The 16,589-nt window shown below is 39.0% G+C and overlaps 1 protein-coding gene across 2 annotated transcripts; it reads left to right on the top strand.

Annotated features, from left to right (window-relative positions):
• The first annotated feature begins 264 nt into the window (after positions 1-264).
• Positions 265-16,344, top strand: LOC134747638 (GDP-mannose 4,6 dehydratase). Of its 2 annotated transcripts, none has more exons than XM_063682244.1 (9): positions 265-603; positions 4,065-4,259; positions 6,500-6,580; positions 8,013-8,172; positions 10,419-10,651; positions 11,238-11,453; positions 12,661-12,788; positions 14,683-15,859; positions 16,090-16,344. In XM_063682244.1, the coding sequence occupies exons 1-8, from the start codon at positions 535-537 to the stop codon at positions 14,759-14,761; spliced, it is 1,161 nt and encodes a 386-aa protein (XP_063538314.1). In that variant the 5' UTR covers positions 265-534; the 3' UTR covers positions 14,762-15,859; positions 16,090-16,344. The 2 variants fall into 2 exon arrangements, with proteins under 2 accessions (XP_063538314.1, XP_063538315.1); XM_063682245.1 differs by having other exon boundaries at positions 266-603; positions 12,661-12,792.
• The last annotated feature ends 245 nt before the right edge of the window (positions 16,345-16,589 follow it).

The following is a 16,589-nucleotide window of genomic DNA, read 5'->3' as shown; positions in this document are numbered from 1 at the left end:
AAAATGACATAAATGAAATAAGATAAGTCATAAGATAAGATAAAAAAACTATCCGTCAAAATCAAATCCTCACTATAAAGCCACTAACACACGCTAAAACCAAACGTGTGTTGTCGTGTACCGTTCATTTTATACACAGTTCAACGTTTAATTCAGTTGCTCAAACACAACAATATTGACATTTTTCAATGACACTATATGACACTGACACTAAACTGACACAAGTATTTTAAACCCATTTCCATAAACAGAGTTTGTTTCTCAAATTCGTAATTATTTATATTTTATACACTATTATTGCCTGAAAACCGTGCATTTCCTATACTAGAAGTTATATTACGTATTAGTTCATCAATTAATTCCATCACTATCGGTTGTGAACCGTTATTTCGCACGATAATGTTAATTGAGTATGAGTGTTTGTGATAAGCTTATCAATCCGCATCAAGCGTCGCCGGCTCGCGCGGTGAGGACGTGTACACTACGCCCTGTGCCTTAAATATTTTACTCTCTCTCTACAATAAAAAAGACAAGATGTCCGGAGAGGGTTCAAGTGGCGAAGAAAACAAAAAGGTGGCTCTTATCACCGGTATCACAGGACAGGTAATTAAATATGTATTTCGTTTGCGATGTTTTGGGGTTTTCCAAGATGGAAAGCACTGTTTATTGTAATGCACATTACAATCCTAACAATGTTAGACATCTAATATTCAACTTTTCCTCAACTGTTATTCTAATAGTAAATACTTCTTAAATTAAAATGTACTTAATCGAAGTTACTGTACTTACAATTCTAAAATCTAACATTATCAGCTAGCAACTAGGTTGTTGTTTATGATAAGGAATTATATAATACTTAATAGGTATACACGGGTGGCAAAAAAATAAGTGCATTCCCGTTGCCAGGGAGGTTTTGAGATTATATTGAGCAACTTTTACTCTGGGATCAACTCCGAAATCGCGGAAAAAAATCATCATCACCACTATTGATAAATATGGTATTTTTTGTCAAAAAAGCTGGTACAAACTTTTGTCGCAAAGTTATTTATTTTTAACAGACAACTAACATCAAGACATTTCTAAAGAACTTAGATTTTTTGGTCTTATCATAATCATTATCATAATCTTTATTGTCTGTGAGAAATGGGTACATTGCACAGTAATTACTAATGTAACAATTTTAAAACCAAGAAAACCAAGACTACCTTTACAGTTGTACAAACAAACATTTCCTATGTACTCTTACATGAATGATGTCAAGCATTAACATTAATACAACCATAAATCATAATCAAAAATCTTACCTAATACATCATGCAGTAACAGAATGAAATAATATAAAATCGAAGTCAAACACAATAAAATCCCATTAAATCATTATTTCATTATTTAAAAATTCACTAATACTATAAAAACATCTCTGTATTAACCAAGCATGTACTTGTGATTTAAATATATTCAAATTATTATTCTTAAAAATGTCAGGTAATTTATTATAAATACGAATGCACATAATATAAGAGTTTCTCGAGGAAAGTGCCAAATTAACAGAAGGTCTATGTAAAGTAAACTTATACTGTGTTCTTGTCGCGCGGGGCAATCCTACAATGCACTATATACATACTATACCTGAAACTGGAATTCAAGTATAAATACTTGTTCCAAACAATGGGTATTGTTTGGAATTCCACAAACAAGTATTTATACTTGAATTCCAGTTTCAGGTATAGTATGTATATAGTGCATTGTAGGATTGCCTCAAAAGTCAATATATTCATTTATGTATATTTAGCCACTTCTAATGTCACTAATCTATTTGATGCTGCCTGTACATGGTAAGTTTCCTTGTGGGAGTTAACTCAAAACTGTAGTGATGGGTCATTTTATATTAAAATTAAGTGACCCATTTTTATTGCTAAGTGTATCATTTTATCTGTAATATTTACTAGTCTGTTTCATCCGGTTTTATTCCTAAGTAAGGAAGTAAGCATGTCTGTTCATACCAAGCAATAAGGAAGCTTGTCTACATACACTTTATATGTGCCATTTTCAATCAAAAGGGTACTTATTGTGTGTTGTCAATAAGGCGCTATTTCCATACAGCTTCAATTTGAAATCAACCTTATTGACAAGCGACAATGTGGTTGAAAATGTCACATATAATTATGTTGCAGGCAAATTGTAAGATTCGGCATTTTACAAACGGCGTCGTCATTTTACAAATGTTTTTACATTCGCAAATTGCCAAAGGCAAATTGTTAGTGCGTTCAATAGTGTTAACGTAAACCTGATGGTCGTCTGAGCTGAGGGTGGCCATATGTTAGCATCCTTCTTAAACGCATAAAACTAAATTGCGAAATTAAAAGGGTAGTAGCTGATTTTGAAAAAATAAATGACGGTAAGGCGGGTGCGCAGGCGGCCATTGGACGATCGGGGCTGAACTCAACAGTCGATACGGTGGTTACGTATTTTTAAAGAAAAATCAATGTAATGGAATACTAAATCAAAATACAAGCCACTGATTTAAAACGTATTTGTCTTATTTAATCAAGGACCGCTAATACATGGTTTGCTGTTTTATTAATTTATATTGACTTTTATACCACACCACCATCCTCACGGCCACCAAAATCTCAAGGTACCCTATCCTCCCACTATCCACGTGGCGGTGGTGGTTGTCTGTCCTACCCCTAAAGTGCTGTGACGGAGGAGCGCGGGAACAAGCGAGGCGAGCGGCTGAGGCTGGTCGCCTAAGGTGACCAGCAACCCGAAGTTGCGGAGCCGAGTGTAGTGACCGTGCTTCGTCACGCGAAGGCGGAAGGGCTGCTCTTCCACAGCGCCAGAGCCACTCACTCAGATCCAAAACCCTCCCCCGTCCCACGCGCCCCTAATAAGTACGACGAACTTCAGATTTGATGGACACCCCAGCGTTTTTCATAGTTTTGATGAGCAGGGCCACGCGTGGTAAATTAAAGAACTAATTCGACCAAAATGCCGCGGCCAATTGCAAACGGCGCTGTCAATGTCATAAGGTATCTAAGGTACCTATTTTACAAAATGCCGATATTTTACAATTTGCCAACGGCAATTTTACAAACGGCGGCGTCATTTTATAAACGTGAAAAAGTTTGTAAAATGACGACGCCGTTTTTAAACGGCGTATTCTTACAATTTGCCTGCGACCTGCCAGTGCCACATATACATATCACATATTTCAAAATATTTAGATCAGTACGGTTTCACTCACTATTATTTTTAGTCGCTTTTAGCGACATGTCCACATATCACATATTGTTCGCAACTACAAGAACCTTTAGCAAATTTTACATCCTGTTGCAATATCGTACGAGAGTATGTGATTTCAATATTTCCGAGCATATAAAACATCCACGGCATCCGACGCAAGCAACTTTTGGAAAAGAACCTGAACGCTATAGGTATACGTAGTTTTAGTAGCTGGTAGCTGATAAATACGAAAGAGGAAGTATAGAGAAGTTGTCTTCCGCTCGAACCTTGAAATATTTATCGCCATGAAACTTTTTTGTTTAAACCCAGAAACTCATCGAGTTCGAGACTTCCGAAATATAAAAAGCATCATAAAAACTGTTTGTAAATAAAAAAAAATGTTTAACGGTTAGAAACATTAGCATCGTATTAAATTATTTGTATTGGCTATACATTTCTACGTGTTACGTGCCCAACTATAAGTGGCACTTGCACCATCCCACTAACCCGGGGTTAAGCGGTTAAACCGTTAACCCTGCAGTGTCAAATTGTACTGGTAACCATGGTAACTCCAGGTTTAACCGGTTAACCCTCACGCGAATATAGTGTGAGTAAGTTGCATAAAAACAGTACTGAGCGGCCGGCAAACGGCCGTCAATCTGCTGTCGCGGGGCGAGGTAATTATAATCGGGGCGGGGCGCTGCGTGGCCGTTCTGTGTGATAATACTATTACTTATTCTGTGCTATAGGTAACGGCCTTGATTTGCCGCTCGCCGCGCCGCGCGCCATTTGCGTCCAATCCGCATGCCTACTCACTCATTGTATCAATTGACCCCCAGGACGGTTCCTACCTCGCCGAATTCCTCATCGAGAAAGGCTACACCGTCCACGGTATCCTCAGACGCTCTTCATCCTTCAACACGGGCCGCATACAGCACCTCTACGAGAGACCAGCGTGTCACACTGGCGGACGCATGCACCTGCACTACGGGGATCTCACGGACACTACCTGTTTGATAAGCATCATTGTCAAGGTAAACAAACACTAGCGGCATTGTCACTGAATAGGGAATATTCGGCGCGCCACTACCACAATCTGAGAGTCTAACGCGAAACAAGAAAATCAAAATTTCGTTATCTAACATCTCTGTCACTGTACGAATCGTCGACGATCCCAAACTCACAAGCGGTATTGAACCTTTAAGTCTAAGGAGAGACTTCGCCTCCTTATGCGTGTTCTACCGCTTGTACAATGGGCTGCATGTGCTCTGAAGAATTGTTTGACATGATGCCAACGGCCGCTTTCTATCACCGCGCCGCTCGCCATCGGCAGGGTGTTCATCCTTACACCCTAGCACCTAAATGGTCGCGTACTGTGCGGTTTAAGAGGAATTTCCTCCCGCGTACGCTTCGGCTGTGGAATGGCTACAGTATGGGGTTCTTCAAAAAAGGAGTGTACAGGTTTTTAAAGGGTCGGTAACGCGCGTGTAATATCTCCGGTGTTGCAGGCGTCCATAGGCTACGGTAACTGCTTATCATCAGGCGGGCCGTATGCTTGATTGCCACCGACGTGGTATAAAAAAAAACTTGCATATTCGAGCGATAACAAACCAGGTAGCGAAATTTTGGATTCGCGTTTCCCGGTAGGTCCTCTGTAAACAAACTGCAATCAAAAGTACAACCAATATAACATAAAATAGGATTAAGCAACAGTTTGAATACACTTCTAAATTGTTATTATTAAAAATGTAAAGCACTGAGTAAATAAAGCTATAATAATATAATATATTAAGTGACCTTGCTCTCTTCACATAAATTAATTTTGATCACACCTTACTCTCTGCCTATTATAGCATGAAATATATTTCAATAAATACGGCAAGGTTGAGTGTGACATGCTTTCATACCTGAACAATAGTGTGATTACACGCTTTACGGCTTACGAATCTTTGTTTGCTAACCGTACATGTTGATATGGTTTATGATTCAACATAATTCCGAGCTGTGGTCATTTTTACGATGGATTTGGGTATGTTTCGCGTATTGAAAACTAGCTCCTTGTGACATCGTCAGCTTAGACTGATGATTTCTGTGATAATAACTATAATGTCTTCGGGACTATCTCTACCTATATTATACTAGATACTTATCTTATATGTATACTTACCTACAAAATTTCGTCTAAATCGGATCGGCGGTTTAAGCGTGAATTGTTTTTCACATAGGTAATAAACTAAATATAAATACTTATAATACCTACAATAAATCATAACTAAATGAATTGCTATTCTGTTTTCTATTATTATTTTCAAAATAAACTATTAAAAAAAACTAGTGGCCTTTTATCGTCTAATTTCCGGTCCTAAATTGAAATATCTTCTATCTATTTGTTTATTCTGATATAAACCAATTATTCCTAATTAAAATAAAACAGTTCGTAGACTTAAGCGATTACTGATGCGTGCAATTTTATGATATGATTTTAGATTACCACCTGCTACCTAACTGACGAGTCTGTCGAAGATATCGGTATAACTAAACAACATCTAAATATGGTCAAAAGTACACACATACAATATACAACACAATACTCTATTAACTCTGTACCTATTGCACACCTCACACAATTTACAATACTAGTAGATACAGTCGGCAATACTATTAGCTTAGCACCTTTGCACACAAACTTCTATGCAAAGGGGACAGGGGGGTACCTTTTCTCTGCAGCTGACAGTACATAAACATATCAAAAACAATCAAGTAGTGGCAGAAACAGGCGGTTTTATCAGTAAAGAGACAACTCTACCAGACAACTCTTTATTATACCAAAGACTAAGGAAATGTAAGGAAATGTAAATACAGTCTAAGGAAAAAACGTGCCTCGAAAATCATGTAAATTTGATTCTCGTTCAGAGGGCGCTACTAGTTTTGGCCTACAGTCGTATAGATGGCGTTGACGGTTTCGTTTGTTATTTAACAATTTTAACGCATATCAGTGAAAGAACATGGGTCAAAATCATAAAAATAATTAATGCAAATAAAAAAAATCATTTATCTATATTTAAATACATTCTATCGTATTTTTATAAATCTTCATTTTTAGTTTTAAAGTGTGTCAACAGATGGCAGTGAATTTACTGGGGTTACAAAATTTACTATGACAGTACCGCTCTAGTATAAGTTACTCTATGATTATACGTAACGTTTTGCATGCGTACGTTTAATTATATGTATAAGTAATAAAGAGTTAATTCCAACATAATTTTTTTTCCAGACTCGACCAAAAGAGATCTACAATCTCGGAGCGCAGTCTCACGTAAAAGTGTCCTTTGAACTGAGCGAATACACAGCGCAGGTGAGTATCAAAAGTGTCCTTTGAACTGAGCGAATACACAGCGCAGGTGAGTATCAAAAGTGTCCTTTGAACTGAGCGAATACACAGCGCAGGTGAGTATCAAAAGTGTCCTTTGAACTGAGCGAATACACAGCGCAGGTGAGTATCAAAAGTGTCCTTTGAACTGAGCGAATACACAGCGCAGGTGAGTATCAAGTTTGAGAGGAGCAGTCGCGTCCCTTGCGAAATAACCCGTGTAAATAGTGCAGCAAAGTGACACCGATCGCGCCTACGCAAAAAAATCGGACCCTCCTTGTCGCGCCTGCAGGGCAGGGCCATTAGGTGCCCCCCTAGCGGGTTTTGTGAGCGAGACAGGAATATCGGCTACGAATGCTACGCCGCTGCTACGGGGAACGTAGCACAGGCCGCGAAATCCAGGAAGCGCAGTCAAAATAAAACTACAACTTGTTGTTTTGTTTAACCATACACTTCAATAATCAACTTAATTTTTTAACGACTTCATAATTTCAAGTGGAAACGAAATAAACGAAAAATAATCAAGTCAGTAAGTGGTTAGTTCATAATTTCAAAGATAGATATAACTCCGTAATAGATGGATACAGTCTAAGGAAAAAACGTGCCTCGAAAATCAAGAAAATTTGATTCTCGTTCAGATACTAGTTTTGGCCTACAGTCGTATAGATGGCGTTGACGGTTTCGTTTGTTATTTAACAATTTTAACGCATATCAGTGAAAGAACATGGGTCAAAATCATAAAAATAATTAATGCAAATAAAAAAAATCATTTATCTATATTTAAATACATTCTATCGTATTTTTATAAATCTTCATTTTTAGTTTTAAAGTGTGTCGACAGATGGCAGTGAATTTACTGGGGTTACAAAATTTACTATGACAGTACCGCTCTAGTATAAGTTACTCTATGATAATTTCAAGGTTTAATTCGGTAAATGTTTTCAAACGGTTTTTTTTAAATTTCGGAGCCTTCCTCAGTGGCTCAGTTATCTACGAGGTCTTATTGTTTGAAAAGGTATTTAAAAAACCGGCCAAGTGCGAGTCGGACTCGCCCACCGAGGTTTCCGTACTTGTTAGTATTTGTTGTTATAGCGGCAACAGAAATACATCATCTGTGAAAATTTCAACTGTCTAGCTATCACGGTTCATAAGATACAGCCTGGTGACAGAGACGGACAGCGGAGTCTTAGTAATAGGGTCCCGTTTTTACCCTTTGTGTACGGAACCCTAAAAAATCAAAACGTTGAAATATAGGCATATTTATTTGTGTATTTTTTAAAGTACCTAGGTACCTAAGTCTATGTCTTGTATTTTGTTCGACATTTTGTGAAGTGCTAATAGCATACTGTTTTTTGAAGTCAGTTCTGTATTAATAGAAGTTATTTAAAGACATTAAGTAACTAAAATCTATTTTTAGGTGGATGCATTAGGTACCCTACGTCTACTGGAAGCAGTCAGAGCCGCAGGCTTGGAAAAGGAGACGCGAATCTACCAGGCCTCCACCTCGGAGCTGTACGGCAAAGTTGTGGAAGTTCCGCAATCGGAGAAAACGCCGTTCTACCCGCGATCACCTTACGGTTAGTACTACTTAACCCAACTACTATATTCTATCTATCAATATTAAGAGGGCCCGGCCCTCTGTCGCTATAGCATTTTCCATTCCGGCAGCGGCTTTCGTTTTCACTTCCTGGTATGAATGGGTACAGCACCATTCTTTTATCCGTGTCATGTATGATATTCTGGGTCTTCCTCTTTTTTTCTCAATTTTACCCTCTGTGGGACTTGCAATCTGAAGGTCGCAGGTTCAAACCCTGGCTCGTACCAATGAGTTTTTCGGAACTTATGTACGAAATATCATTTGATATTTACCAGTCGCTTTTCGGTGAAGGAAAACATCGTGAGGAAACCGGACTAATCCCAACAAGGCCTAGTTTCCCCTCTGGGTTTGGAAGGTCAGAAGACAGTCGCTTTCGTAAAAACTAGTGCCTATGCCAATTCTCGGGATTAGTTGCCAAGCGGATCCCAGGCTCCCATGAGCCGTGGCAAAATGCCGGGACAACGCGAGGAAGATGATGATGACCCTCTAGTATAATTTTGTTTAGCCCTTCGTGTCGGAGTATGTGACCTATACATTTAGCTCTACGTTTTTCAATGGCGTGCATTATTTGTCTTTTCTCTTTTGCCTTTTCTATAACTTCCTGGTTGGTGCGCTTTTCTGTCCAGCTGATTTTGAGCATCCTGCACCAAATTTCGAATGCTTCCAGACGACGGCGATCTTGTGTTGTGATGTTCCAACTTTCGCATCCGTAGAGGGTGGTGCTCCAAATGTAGGTTTTAATTAAGTTTTTCCTTATGTTACTACTATATTAGGAGGGGTTATTTTAGAAGTTGGTAGACCTATTTATAGGTGGCATTAGGTACCCTAAGTCTCTGAAAGCAGTCAATAGCAGGCTTGGAAAAGGAGACGCGGATCTACCTGGCCTCACCTCAGAGCTGAACGGAAAACAAAGGAATTGCAATTTTGTGGGTGAAATATTGCGTTTATGTATTTTATTGACGTACAATATTTTTTTAAACGAAAATGTAAGGAATCGAATGGTACCCTTATTTTTTTCCTAATAATTTAAACTGAGGTCTTGTATTTTTTAATTTATATCCTAATCACACGAAACTTAAAATAGTCACGGTTGACATTAATCTTAAATTTAATTAGAGATTCTGTTAGAATTATTAGAACAAATTAAATTATTTACAGAAAATACTTTAATTTGTTTTTTTATTTTAAGTAGAAACACTACTATATAAATTATAAACTGAGATAAATGTCATATACTAAGAAAAAATTACCAAGGCCTCCAGTGCCCCAGGCTGGAAACGAACCAGCGTCCTCTGCTATCGCGGCAGGTTGGTGCCCTGTTTTCTTAGTATATGACATTTATTTCAGTCAATTAGAGATTGTTAGAATTGATTATTACCTCAAATATCACCCAGTTATGCAAACCAGGATTGAGTAGAGTAGAATGGAAACTCTCCGGATGTTTCATACATTTGTTTTTGAATTATTCTGGGTATTCGCCAAGATAATGGATGTAATGGAAAACACTGACACAAGTTGGTACTTGGGAGGTAAATTCTTTCGATTTCGCAATCGCATCCGTTCACTATTGTATTGTATTGTATTGTAGTTCGGGCGATTTTCCGCAACTCGACGACTGACGCCTATTTTGCGTGACATGGGGGGTGAGCTAGTCCTGCCGGCACAGCTCCCCGAGGAATCCTATCAAACCTTTGATGTTGAGTAGGACCTCGGGGATCCGAGATGTTTTTCCCTGTATGGGGTCACTCCGCTGCATTTCAGCACCTCCATTCTCCATGCATGTTTTGTTCTGTCTCCATGCATCCTCTGCATAGGGGACTGTCTGTGACATCCGTTCACTATTGTATTGAACAACCAGAAAAAAAAATGCCGAGTCACTGAATTTGACAGCTAAGTATTGATTGTAGATGGATTTGTACTACTCCGTGCATTATACGAGAACTCTGATTGTAAATATGTAGTTGACATTTATCAAATTATTTTATCACAAAACATGGCGCCGTATACAGCGCCATCTTTAGCTGCCAAACTCGGGGCACGATTTTTTTCCAGGCTTTTAAATGGATTAGTCACAATCGCAGTTTCAATCCAACTCAAAGGGTTTGACCGCCAAAGATGTCACTACTGACGTGAGCGGCCACAGACCACTATCAACCATGCAATCCGACAAGGTTTAATCTTTAATTCAAAGCTCTGTTCTCTTATAAGCATTTCCTTATATTCCAGCCTGCGCAAAACTCTACGGCTACTGGATAACAATAAACTACCGCGAGGCCTACGGCATGTTCGCCTGCAACGGCCTCCTCTTCAACCACGAGAGTCCCCGGCGAGGCGAGAACTTCGTCACGAGAAAGATCACCCGCGGCGTCGCGAAGATAACTTTAGGCCTCATGGAGTATATAGAGCTGGGGAATCTGGACTGTAAGAGGGATTGGGGACATGCCAAGGATTATGTTGAGGTAATTATATTAGTTTCTTTCAACTCCTTTTTATCCCTTTTAGGGGATAAATTTTTAAAAACGCTGAAATTACTTTTCTTAGATTCTAATAACATGCCTTTATACAAAAATTCAAGTCCCGCTCTCAAAAGAATGTTTGACCTCCATACAGACTTTCAACCCCTTTTTCACCACCTTAAGTCAGTTTTCTTGTCTTTTAATAAAATACCTTTTTATTAAGTTTCAAATCCCTAGCTTAAATAAAATTTGAGCCCTATACAAACTTTCAACCCCTTTTTAACCTTTTTAAGGGATGAATTTTAAAAACCGCTAAAATCACTTTCTTGTATTCTAATAATATGCCCTTAAACAAAGATCAAGTCTCGCACACAAACATATTTGATCTCCATACAAAACCCCCAACTTTAAACCCCCCTTTCACCACCTTAGAGGATAAATTTTTAAAGACGCTGAAGTCATATACTGTTCAAATATTACAGTTAGATTAGCGTAATAATTGTAATAAATTAGTCCAATCGTCATTGTACAATCTCGGATATAAGAACATAGTTTACAAGTATATCCTAATATTCCTATCCTTTTCCAGGCAATGTGGCTGATGCTGCAACAAGACGAGCCCGAAGACTTCGTAGTGGCCACAGGAGAGACGCACAGCGTCCGCGAATTCGTGGAGAAAGCGTTCGCGGTCGTCGGACGGACGGTCGTGTGGCGCGGTGCCGGTGTGGACGAGACCGGACATGACGCCAAAACTGACCAGTTGCTAATCAAAGTGAACCCTAAGTACTTCAGGCCTACAGAAGTGGTGAGTTTCTTAGTTGTTTTACTATTATATTTAAGTTAAGAGTGACAGAGATAGTACTACTGTATCGTGTTCATTCGCGGTTGTCAGACGAACGGTCGTGTGGCGCGGCACCGGTGTGGACGAGACCGGACATGACGCCAAAACTGATCAGCTGCTGATCAAAGTGAACCCTACATATTTTAGGCTTACTGAAGTGGTGATTTCTACGAATGAGACTGTGCTTAATCCTCTTTCTTTAGGCCTACATGGCATGAGGACAAATGAGTAACCGAATTCATGGCAACAAAAGATCATAACCGTTGATCCAGGCGGTCTTCCGGGGCACATACATAAGATGCTTATTCTGTCCAAATTCAGTTACGCTGATGCCGTCTTTCGCTCGCATTCAAAATGCTTGTGCCCAAAGCAAGAAGCAAAATGTTTTGCTGTTCTGTTTCTTGTCGTTCTCACATCACACCATTTTTGAACCGAAATAACCTATCAAATATGGCTGCCAGACTTACCTCGCACTTTGCTTCATTGCTTTTTGGAGTCATTCGCGATAAACAACCGGCTTATTTATTTGAAGAACTTTAATTTTCGAAGGGTCGTGTACGTGGTGCTCTCAGACTTAACGGAACGCAACACAGTACGTCCGCTTTTCACGTTTCCGATATACTGCAACGAAGTGTTGGAAAAATTTACCTCCACCAACCAGAAACTGTAAATCCATTACCTCTTCTAAGTTCATCATTAAAAAGTTTTTACTCGTAATCCAACTACAAGTTTATAATTAAGCGGAGCGGACACATTAATTAATTAATACTATATAGTGAACTCTCTCTCTCTCTCTCTTTTTAGAAGTCTGTTTACACATGTTCTGTTCCATTCAGTTTTTATTTTGTTCTGTTTCTGTTTTAGTTTTAATTTTTAACTTTGGGTGCCCTGAAAACTAGTGCCGTGTCTAATAGACACGGCTTATGCTGAGCCGGCAACCTAAATATTTGATGTATTTTTTCGACAAATAAATATTTTTTTATTCTATTCGAAATATAAATGGCATATTAACCTTTTCGACACCAACGACGGATATATTCGAATCGCAGGTCCAACGCCAATGACGGAATAAGTTCAATTTCAGTTTTTACACTTCGGTGACGTGGCGTCCGAGTGACAGCTTTTGTGTTAGACACGGCGTCGGAAAGGTCAAAGGTCAATTTTGTTACAGGACCTCCTCCTCGGTGACGCGTCCAAAGCGAAGGCCAAGCTCGGCTGGTCGCCGCGCGTGTCCTTCCAGACGCTCGTGCAGGACATGGTGCAGGCCGACCTGGCGCTCATGGCCAAGGACCCGGACGCGTAGGTACCTGACCGGTGACCCGACACACCGCGAATGTACAACCAACACTCTTGACTGTCCATCGGTAGACCTTACGGCGCGGCGGCCATAGGTTGGAGCGAGACACAGCGATCGGACCTTTAGCTCCCACCTATGGCCGCCGCTCGCCGCTGCCGCCGCCGCGCGATGTCGTAGCCGGGCCGTTAAAGCGTCTTCACATTATCCGATCCGATATCGGATGTAGGATCAGCGTAGTCAGGCCGCGGACGCGCCGTCTTTAGCGGTCACGCACACTACAACAAGCATTATGCCTACACATACGCACACAAACAAATATTATCGGTTTGACAGCTGACGGGGGGGCTCCGACATGGCTGAGTTTATCGGAAGTGCCTTTCCGATATCGGATGTCGGAAGGCGCCTATGACAAAAACAGCTGCAGAAATGAAATGAAATGAAATTGCATTATTTATAGTTTTTTAGTAATAATGATTTATTAAATGCATAAATAAATACAGAGAAACACATATAGCTTACATTTTACTTCCTTCCGACATCCGATATTGGATCGGACAATGTGAATACGCTCTTATGCCTCTTGTAACAAGGTTTACGAACTTTCAGTTAAAAGTGTGGGCGATGGTACGAATACTACCCCACTACAGTGGTTGTATAATGGAATTATCCACTTTTTTAACAACATGTTATTGAGACAGATTATCATGCTGTCACTCGAGAAACTGTGCCACTGGAAAGTTTTCAAAATTGCGTCAACAAGGAATAATTTCGAATTCTCATATTTTTGGACGGAAATTGCCGTCTTCAGAATATAAATTTCCATGTTTTTTTTTACCGATATTGCTGAAAACACATCAAACTTTCAGGAATCTTTTCCGCACATCTGTAATCTTGTTATTTATTGCCCAATCCTGATTTCGCACCAATTGTGTAGGTTTTAAAATGATAAATCGGTATATTCCTATTTGTCCCCGCCGGGCACAGATGGGATAAGGCGCGTCATATAAATCATTTCCATTTGTCTCGCGGTGGTCACGTAGGGCGGGGACAAAAGGGAATACACCGATAAATCGAGGCATTCGAACTGTCAATTATTTCACGTTTAGGTTATGCTGCCTTATTAGGATTACCTACAAGTCCTACAACCAGTTTGGGTTTAATAAACAACGCAGCAATATTTTCGTGTCTGATTAGTTGCGGATAAACATCACGAAATGTCGACGCACAAACCATTTGTATGTAATATGTCGGCAGCCGATCGTAAGATCAGGCGGATCATTAAATTCTTAGGCATATCGTGCAACGTGAAAATCATTGTCTTGTTCCCTGAGTCGATGGAGCCTCGCTACTTTTTACAAGCTTTTTATTAACTTGCAATGTACCTATGTATGTAACTATGTTTGTATCTTGCAAGTTAAATTTGACCCACTTCCCGGTTTTCGATGAAGATGAAAATTTGCACACATATGTAAATCGGGTTACAATTCAATGTTATGGTACCATCGAGCTGATCTGATGATGGAGACAGCAGGTGGCTATAGGAACTCTGTGATAAAACAACGAAACCTAATTGTGTTTGGGATTTTTAGAAATGTCTCGATGAGTATTAGTTGCCTGTGGAAAGAAAAGTATTCAGCGATAAAAGCTTGTACCGAAAAGGAATTATTTTCCAAAAACTTCTTTGGGCATCTGAAGCAACCTAATGAACCTATCCTACCTATCTGTTGGTTTAATGTGACTACCGTAAAGACATTTACGATCACACAGAAACTTTACGATCAGCCTGATTTTACAATCTGCCTCCGACATGTATGAGAGAAGGAGTTGTCTATGTATTCTATCTATGTCATCACAATATTTATTAAGCTACAATTTACTTTTACAATTGAATTGCAGAAAACTGGGCCGTTCAAATTATGTGTCCCGGGTAGATGTTGACTCCATCGTCTCTCATCATCAGAGCTGTGCAGCCTGATCTCTGGTAATACTTATATTTTCAATAATACGTATATAAATAATACGTACTAATAAGGGCTATGATTGTTAGAAAATGCCTTATGGCAGTAAGTCCGCTGGACTTGTATGTTGTTACTGTGCAATAAGAATGAATTATATAGGTATTATTATAATATGTGTTTGTAATGGGCATCAGACATTTTGCAAATTTTGCGACGTCAGTTTTCAAGTTTTACTTATTATTAATAACCATGACCGCTTATATTTTGTAAAACTCGTAAAAGATACTTATGCATTCTATAATTTAAAAACATGGTTGTATGTAGAAATGAACGTTATTTTTTTTATGCCAATATAAAAATCTTTCTCACTCAAATGTATCCATCCTTCGGTGCACTTTTAAGCAGGTGCTGCCCTCTACACTTCACGCTGGCTCTATTTCGCATAGTAGGGTCTGCCATCTAGTGTGTTAAATCTAAAAATAGAAACTTGACATATATAATGCTTCGCGTCAATGAATAGGGGGGCGTCTGTGCTGCCATCTACAGTTCATGCATCACGCTCCCCATATTGGTGATAACATTAAATTTATTAATCGATAATTAATTTAATTATAATATACCTATATTACTTGTTCCTTTAATGTTAGGTATAATTTGTATAATTTAAAGTATTATTTTAAGAATTTAAGCATCACAATGTATCTTTATTTTTTTTATTTTTCTTTGCCTGCTCGTAAAAATATGTACAGCAAAGTATATAATTCTAAAATAATACGTCACGTCACTATTATAAAATATATTTGCAATAATTATTATAACATTCCGTAAAGCGCTTTATATATAAAGTAGTTAGTCAACAAGAGATGATAGTGTTTAATTTATAGAAAAATATTTAGCTGCATACTTCGAGCAACACCGGCTTCCGACACGTCGGAAGGGAGGAGCCCAAACGATATCTTACCGTATAAATCATTCTGCAATTTTTTGCGGGGGAAACGTGCACACAGGCGCACTTCTCATTCACTACATACAAAATCCAATCTGTAATGACGACACAAATACATAGAAAATGACACACGTCAAAGACAAATCTTGCACACCTCGATCTCTTTTTGGTACGGACGAGACAAGCATAGGGCGGACACGCTATACAGCAAAAATCACTTGCGTTTCTATGTGTGAACGGTACGTCTGTACACGCGGCATGCGTCATAGTGTGTGTAATAGTACTGAGCGGCCGGCAAACGGCCGTCAATCTGGTGTCGCGGGGCGAGGTAATGCGAGTCGGGGCGGGGCGGTGCGTGGCCGTTCTGTATTAATACTATTACTTATACTGTGTCACAAGTGTCACAACTTGCACCGCCATAGGCACAGTTGTACCTATGCTTCGGCAGAGAGGAAATGGTACGAATGCCGTCTCCCTTCCCGGTGTTGCTCGAAGGCTGCATAACATGATTTTTTGTGTAAGATAAAAATCATATGAAATATGTTATTCTCATCTCTCGCTGGTCTGGCTTTAGCTGTGTATATATATTATTGTGTAAAATGTCGTGAAAGTAACTTTTGTAACTGAGTGAATTACAAGATAAAATGCATCTTTGCTTTTTGTATTATTTATCCCTTTTTTTTCTCTTTTCGTAAGTGAAAAGCGACTTACGTGGTAACATGTTCAAAATCGAAAACACTGTCGCTTGTATATAATTTCTACCCGATGTGTAAAAAAAAACAAAATTAATAATCATACTTTTTATTTTACATTATTTTACAATTGTGAGGTTCAAATAACAAGTTAAAGCGTAGGATTTAAATGTAGAATTGAATAAATCCCAAAGGTACTTGTGAGCT

Source organism: Cydia strobilella, chromosome 15 (assembly GCF_947568885.1).
Source record: "Cydia strobilella chromosome 15, ilCydStro3.1, whole genome shotgun sequence".
NCBI classification, from domain to species: Eukaryota; Metazoa; Arthropoda; class Insecta; order Lepidoptera; family Tortricidae; genus Cydia; species Cydia strobilella.
Note: the sequence above shows the minus strand (reverse complement) of the source record. Positions and strands in the feature narration are given on the sequence as shown.